Raw genomic sequence first — 8,365 nt, 5'->3', positions numbered from 1 at the left:
CTTTCTGCCTGAGCAGGGGGTTGGACTGGATGGCCTCCAAGGTCCCTTCCAACTTTATTATTATTATTAATCTCTTTTAAATGCTGGCTTTGCCGTTTTCTTCATCCTGGGAATTTCATTCCTGAATGAAATTTGCTTACCAATGTCCAAATCAATATCCCAACAGGTCTGGGTCGGTACCATTGGAGCCGGCCCGAAACACAGGGAGTTACGGGCAACTTTCCAGCACACGGAAACGTTTGAGTTTCAAGATGAAGTCGGTGAGCTCTTGCTGTCAGTCTGTCGGACGGTACAACGTGGGGTTTTGTGCTTTTTGCCCTCTTACAAGGTAAAGCCCATCACTCTTTTCCAGAGAGGTGTGTGTGTGTGTTTGTTTGTGCGTTTGACTCTTTTGTTTAGAAAGAGCCATTTGTGAATTAAAGGTTAACAGAAAATCAGCCAGGAAGTGATAAGCTAACGTTGTTGAGGGGGGAAAAATGTAATAAAAATATAAACACAGGTAGTCCTCAACTTACGACCAAAAACTATCAGTTTTTCCCAAAATTTTCCCAAAAGGAATAATATTCTGGTAGTTCTCAACTTCCGACCACAATTGACCTCCAAATTTACGTTGTTAAGTGAGAAATTGGTGAAGGGAATTTTGCCCCCATTTTACGACTTTTCTTGCTGTATTTAGCACTTGTTAAATAGTAAGACGGTCGTTAAGCGAATCTGGCTTCCCCATTGACTTTGCTTGTCAGAAGGGTCGCAAAAGGGGATCACATGACCCCCAGGGACACTGCAACCGTCATAAATGTGAGTCAGTTGTCAAGCGTCCAGATGTCAATAATCCACCATGGGGATGCTACAACGGTTGGTGAAAGTGTGAAAAACGGTCCTAAGTCACTTTTTTCAGTGATGTTGTAACTTTGAACGGTCAATAAATGAATTGTTGTAAATCGAGGACCACCTGTACAGGTTTCTATGTAATCCAGGACTACCAAGTTGTGAATGCTAATTTAAATAATCCACTTCTGTTTATTGTGAGCGGAACAGTCTTTTCATTCCTCAATCTCATTGTTTGATGCTGATGTCTCATGAAAGGCCATCCACAATTGAGCTGGCAGCTCTCCAGAACAGGGATAGGCCACTGTGACCCCTTTTTGCCCTGTGGACTTCAACTCCCAGAATTCCTGGGAGCCATTTTTGAGGTCTATGATCCATTCTCTGGGGGAACAGAAGTTCAGCCAGGAGATGATAAGCTGCAGCTGATTAGGAATATATACAGTAGTGGCCAAAATTGTGGGAAAACTTTTGGAAAAAGTGTATTTTTGAGGTTTGATGGCTAATAACACCACTTTTTTTTTTGGGAGTAGTACCATAAAATTATATATCAATGGAAGGATAATTTAATCAAGAACGTAATGCAGCAAACTTTGTTCAATTATCTGTACTGTATTCTATGAAAAGTTATAGCCAAATAACCAGAAAAAGGAAGCACACCTTGCTTAGGTTGATCTCAGGTAGCTTTCCTTCACCTGATTGTAGCCAATGAGCACGAGTGTTTAGAGAGCAATCAGGTATCATCTTGTTTTGGCAATGAGCCAATCAGATCACAGCAGGATCCAGTGATTGATGTCATGTATTGAAGCTGAGAGGAGGACATTTGTCAGTGTGTTGTGTGATGGCTATCAAGTTGGTTGGGTCTTTTTCTGTTCTTTCATTTAGTGAGCTTGTAAAACGTAATAAAATTAAAGTCATGGTGCAATGGTATATATAAATAGAGGTCATCCTCGACTTACGACTACAATTGAGCCCAACATTTCCATGGCTAAGCGAGACATTTGTTAAGTGGGTTTTGCCCCATTTTACGACTTTCCTTGCCACATTTGTTAAGTGGATCACTGCAGTTCTTAAATTAGTAACACGGTTGTTAAGTGAATCTGGTTTGCCCACTGACTTTGCTCCTCAAAAGGTCGCAAAAGAGGATCACGTGACCCCGGGACCGTTGTAAATATGAGTCAGTTGCCAAGTGTCTGAATTCTGATCACATGACCACGGGGATGCTGCAACAGTCATAAGTGTAAAAAACCTGTCATAAGTCACTTTTTTTTCAGTGCCGTTGTAACTTTGAACCGTCACTAAATGAACTGTCGTTAAGTCAAGCCTCCGAATGTAAATGTAGGTTTACTTAGTGATGGTTCAAAGTCTACCTGTACATCAATTCCTTTTCTTTCCCAAAAAGGTGGGGTGGGGAAGGCTGCTCCAAGTCAGCCATTTTGTCCCCTTCACTTTTACTACTCCATCAAATGGTGGCCTTTTGTCTATCTGTGGCCATCCAAAGATTTGATTCAGTCTACCGTTTTAAGCCGGCTCATTGGTGTGAGCTTTAATGGTGCCCATTTAAAAAAAAAAAATCGTGACTGATCCCAGAGTCTTGCAAGCCTTACCGATGGGGGGCCACCGCCGTAAATGAACGTGAGCGATAAAAACGTTTTAGTCAAATCGGTAGCTCTCCGGAGAAGCACACATCCCATCCCATAAAGCAGAATATTATAAAGTGAAACGATTACTCAGAAAAACCCGAGGTGCTTTTAAACAAGATTAAGATAAGGGTCCTTAAGGTGCCTGTCGCCAATCTGTCTGCTTTTAAATACACCCTGCCTGGTGTCTCTACTACATCTTGGCGCGAGTCGTTCAATATGTCTGCTATCCCAAGTCAAGAGGGGAAAAAAAAAAAGTCTTAATTGTTTTACATCACAGGGATGCTGCGATGGGAACTTTGCATGGCACCGATAGACCCCAACACTGAAATATTATTCATTTTTTTTTATTATTGGGGAAATTTTGACCATTCTCAGTGTTGACTCTTCCTCTTCAACATTGATTTGGCCAAGGGCCAGAGCACTAAGTATATGACGGTAAACACTTCTTGTAAAAATAATTATGTGCAAGGGAGATGGTGAGCGGCCATTTTTCATCCTGGCCGCGTCCATTTGGGGCCCTGGGAAAGCAGGCCCACAAAACCATGGGAATTAACCCCCTCGGTGATTTTAAATTAAATCTGAAATTGGAGAAAGGAAAGTTTTACAAAGCTTTACTCTTAGGCAATTGGTGAACTTACTTTCTTGGTTCTTTGGAAAGGAGCCCAGCCACTTACAGGTGGTCCTCAAGTTACAACAGTACATTTAGTGACCGTTCAAAGTTGCATCACTGAAAAAAGTGACTTATGACCCTTTTTCACACTTATGGCTGTTGAATTGCTGGACACATTGATGAACGGAACAGAATAGAATAGAATAGAATGAAATAATATTAGAACAGAACAGAATAGAATAGAATCTTAATTGAAATAATAATAGAATAGAACCTTAATTGAAATAAATAGAATAGAATAGAATAGAATAGAATAGAATGAAATAATATTAGAACAGAACAGAATAGAATAGAATGAAATAATATTAGAACAGAACAGAATAGAATAGAATAGGATCTTAATTGAAATAAAAATAGAATAAAATATAATCTTAATTGAAATAAAAATAGAATAGAATCTTAATTGAAATAATAATAGAATAGAATAGAATCTTAATTGAAATAATAATAGAATAGAACCTTAATTGAAATAATTAGAATGGAATGGAATGGAATAAATGAGGTAGAATAGAATAGAATAGAATAGAATAGAATAGAATAGAATAGAATAGAATAGAATAGAATAGAATAGAATAACTTTATTGTCACTTTAAATGTACGCTAATCAGCATACATTAAAATAAAATTTCATTGCAGTCAGCTCTCAAAGGGTAACCACCTCCAATATACACTACATAACATGACAAAAGATTATGCACATAACCACATACACACACACACATATAACACAGAAAAACAACACAGTCTAATGGGACACCAAATCTCATTTTTAGATTTTTCTGCTCCTTATTTGGAAAAATAAAAAAAAAATCCCCCCTAAATTTTCTCATTGACTTTCATTTATGTTGGAGGAACACACTCATAACCTTAAGGGTATCCGAAATAACGTGGGAAATTGTCAAATATGTCTCAAATTAGATCTTGAGCAGAAATGTTTCAGGTTGCGGGAAGAAAGGAGAGTGATCTGAATTAAATTCAATAAATTTCGCCCCCCACCCCCCAGATAAAGAAGGCAGCCTGTTGAGTTCCCCTGCTTTAAAAGCATGAGGCTTTGAGCGCTGGCTGTTAAAAGTGAGTCAATGGCAACATCACAAACTTTAAACAAAGGCCAAAAAAAGCATTTTTCCAGAGTGCTGGGCTTGTAAGGGGACCATTAATGAGGGCAGAGAGGCTTGAATGCAATTTGCACGTTCTCAAGTTTCAAACAGAGAGATTGGGGCCGCGCATGATTCATGCGCAAGACATCTGGAACTGTGTAAAAGCCACAGACATTGAGCAAGTGCAGTGCTTCCCCCCTACTAGGTCTGACGCGGACCGATTTCCTCCCTGGTGGAGATGCCTTCTTTTAAAAAAAAAAAAAAAAAAAAGTTGGAAACAATAAAACGACAATATCCAGATAAAGAGGGGAACGTTTTTTTTGCGGCGTGCACATGTGTGTGAGAGACTGCGTGGGCTGGGAAGAAGGGGACGGCATGTACAACGAGAGTTTTGGAATTTCGCGTGAATTGTCCTTAACTTTGGACTCGCACGCAAGTGTGCAGATAGTCCTCGACTTACAACCGTTAGTTTAATGAGCATTCCAAGTTACAGCAGCAGCACCGAAAAAAGCGATTTATGACCGTTTTTTTTATACTTACGACCGTTGCAGCGTCCCCATGGTCATTGGCCTGTGCAAGTAAGTCCTCAACTTACAACAGTTCGTTTAGTGACCGGTCGAAGTTACGACGGCACTGGAAGAAATGACTTACGGCTGGTTTTCATACTTAACAACCATTACAGAATCCCCAGGGTCATGTGATCAGAATTCTGAAGCTTGGCAACTGACTCATATTTATGACGGTTGAAGTGTCCCGGAGTCATGTGATTGCAACTTTCTGATGAGCAAAGTCCGTGAGAAAGCCAGAATCACTTAACAACCGTGTTGCTAACTTAACAGGTGCTGTGATTCACTTAACAACCGTGGAAAGCAAGGTCGTAAAATGGGGTGAAATTCACTTCACAACTGACTTGCTTAGCAAGGGAAATTTTGGCCTGAATTGCGATCGTAAGTCAAGGACTCCTTGTACTGCCTTATCCGAGACTTGATGTACTCATGATATTTATCTAGTTATCATATAGGTTCTCCTGTTGGAGCAGGGGCTGGACTAGAAGACCTCCAAGGTCCCTTCCAGCTTCTATTCTATTCTATTCATTCCATTCCATTCTATTCATTCCATTCTGTTCCATTCCATTCTATTCTATTTTTATAAAGCTGTCCATCTCACAAAAGGTGCCTCTGGGCAATTCACAATAAACAGCTATAAAACTAGCAATATTAAGCCATTAGATTAGTCTATAACGAAAAGGCAAGGAGAAAATATCTTATGTTACAGACAATGCAGCCACTTCATCAGCTCAACATTCCCTTGAGACTTTTAGGCCTGTTGACCCAATGAAGTTTTGAGAGACTTACGGAAAGTTTACAGGGATGGAGCCAACCTCAGAATAACAGTGTTGGAAGGGACCTTGGAGGTCTTCTAGTCCTACACCCTGCTCAAACAGAAGACCCTATACCATTTCAGACAAACGGTTGTCCAATCTCTTCTGAAAAACCTCCAGTGATGGAGCACCATCAACTTCTGGAGGCAAGTCGTTCCACTGATCAATTGTTCTCACTGTCAGCAAATTTCTATTTAGTTCTAGGTTGGCCCCGTCCCTGATTGTTTTTGATACTGCTAGTTTATAGCTCTTTATTGTGAATTGCCTCATCTCGGTGGGGGTGACTGATGCCAGTTTACAACTCTTAGAATTCCCCTTCAGGGCGATCCACTCTTCTGTAGAGGTTGTGTAAGACTGTTCTGCCCTTTGGATCTGAGATGGCTTCCGTGGTTTGGATTTGCTCTTCCCGTTTTATTAGTTTCCACCCATTGCTTCTTGTCCTGCCTTCATGTGCTTTGGAGAAGAGCTTGACTTCCTCTTCTTTGGGGCAGCCCCTGAGATATTGGAACCCTGCTATCCTGTCCCCCATCGTCCTTCTCTTCATTAAACTAGACATACCCAATTCCAGCAACCGTTCTTCATATGTTTTAGCCTCCAGTCCCCTAATCATCCTTGTTGCTCTTCTCTGTACTCTTTCTAGAGTCTTAGCATGTTTGTATGATTTATAGATTGTCCAAATGACTCTGGATGTCTTCTCCTTAAAAAACAAGAAACAGAAATACAGATCATTTGGGTCCAGAAAATCAAACATCTGTAGCAAAAAGAACATTGTAGACTAGAGCAAAGGCTGTTAGACTGGACTTAGGGTTGAACACTTTCGGCAATATCTGTGATTATATAAGTCTTTTTTAAAAAAAATAAAAATAGTAATTTTTATCCTGCTTTTATTATTTTATAAGTTGCTCAAGGTGATGAACATACACAATACTCCTTCCTTCTTCTATTTTCCCTAGACCAAAAGTCCTGTGAGGTGGGTTGGGCTGAGCATGAGCGACTGGCCTAAAGTCACTCAGCCAGCTTTCATGACTAAGCTGGGACTAGAACTCAGGGTCTCCTGTTGATTGGCTCAAAGTCACCCAACTGGCTTTCATGCCTAAGGCAGGACTAGAACTCTGAGTCTCCTGGTGATTGGCCCAAAGTCACTCGGCCAGCTTTCATGTCTAAGGCAGGTCTAGAACTCTCAGTCTCCTGGTGATTGGCCCAAAGTCACCCAACTGGCTTTCAAGCCTATGCGGGGTCTAGAACTCTCAGTCTCCTGGTGATTGGCCAAAGTCACTCGGCCAACTTTCATGTCTAAGGCGGGTCTAGAACTCTCAGTCTCCTGGTGATTGGCCCAAAGTCACTCGGCCAGTTTTCATGTCTAAGGCGGGTCTAGAACTCTCAGTCTCCTGGTGATTGGCCCAAAGTCACTAGGCCAGCTTTCATGTCTAAGGTGGGTCTAAAACTCTCAGTCTCCTGATGATTGGCCCAAAGTCACCCTACTGGCTTTCAAGCCTATGACAGGTCTAAAAGTCTCCTGGTGATTGGCCCAAAGTCACTCAGCCAGCTTTCATGTCGAAGGCGGGTCTAGAACTCACCGTCTCCTGGTGATTGGTCCAAAGTCACCCAACTGGCTTTCATGCTAAGATGGGACTAGAATTCCCCATCTCCTGATGATTGGCTCAGGCAGCTTTCATGCCTAAGGCAGGACTAGAACTCACAGTCTCCTGCTGATTGGCCCAAAGTCACTCAGCTGGGTGTCATGCCTAAGGCAGAACTAGAACTCACCGCCTCCTTGTTTCTAACCTAGTGCCTTAACTACCAAACCACTATAACCACTAATTTAATTTAATTTAATTAAATTTCCCCCCATCTTATGTGTATAACTGCATCCCTTGCATCAATGTTTGCCACTTCCAATTCCCCGCTCCCCTCAAAACAATCTTTGTTTGCCGGAACGAGCGGACAGTTCCTACACAACATGAGATCAATTCCTGCCCTCGTTGTAAATGGTTTTCATCCCTATCTTATTGCCAAGAAAACCTGCGAGACAAGAATCAGAAGGCATGGCTGAAATGCTATTAAGTAGGGAGCCAGAAGAAAATAATGGCTCTTAAATTTTTAAAGTTGATACCTTAAAGTGTATTTGGGCTCGGTGTCCTGTTTTTTTTTATCTGTTGAAGTGGGTTTCCTTGGTGGGTAGGTTGCTCCTAATGATTAACGTGGGCCGATACAGATCAACCCGTTTTGTATTTTCGGTAACGTTTCTGAGGTGTGACTGTAAACCTTGGATGGAGGGGTCACTTCTAAGCTGAGCCATTTCCCATCAACCCTGGTTCTTGAAAAGTATGAACGTTGATGGAATAAGAAAGAAGGAACCACCGTAGAGGGCAACGTGTGCTTCATTGGAGAACCCGCCAAGAGTTAATCCCTCATTGAGACTCTAGAAAGAGTGCAGAGAAGAGCAACAAAGAGGATCAGGGGACTCGGAGGCTAAAACATATAAGGAACGGTTGCTGAAATTGGGTATGTCTAGTTTAATGAAGAGAAGGACGAGGGGGGACATGATAGCAGTGTTCCAGTATCTCAGGGGCTGCCCCAAAGAAGAGGGAGTCAAGCTATTCTCCAAAGCGCCTGAAGGCAGGACAAGAAGCAACGGGTGGAAACTGATGAAGGAGAGAAGCAACCTAGAACTAAGGAGAAACTTCCTGACAGTTAGAGCAATTAACCAGTGGAACAACCTGCCTCCAGAAGCGGTGAATGCTCCAACACT

At 41.6% G+C, this 8,365-nt stretch overlaps 1 protein-coding gene across 1 annotated transcript in view; it reads left to right on the top strand.

Moving 5' to 3' along the window:
* The window catches only part of BRIP1 (BRCA1 interacting protein C-terminal helicase 1), a 97,606-nt gene that overhangs the window by 40,323 nt on the left and 48,918 nt on the right, over nt 1-8,365 (top strand). The window contains exon 14 of the mRNA XM_029286404.1: nt 167-328. Coding sequence (XP_029142237.1) covers nt 167-328 — 162 coding nt within the window. The remainder of the gene's footprint in view (nt 1-166; nt 329-8,365) is intronic.

Source organism: Protobothrops mucrosquamatus, unplaced genomic scaffold, assembly GCF_001527695.2.
Source record: "Protobothrops mucrosquamatus isolate PMUCROS unplaced genomic scaffold, P.Mucros_1.0 scaffold3574, whole genome shotgun sequence".
Classification (NCBI taxonomy): Eukaryota; Metazoa; Chordata; class Lepidosauria; order Squamata; family Viperidae; genus Protobothrops; species Protobothrops mucrosquamatus.
The sequence above is the reverse complement of the archived record's forward strand: the minus strand, read 5'-3'. Positions and strand labels throughout refer to the sequence as shown.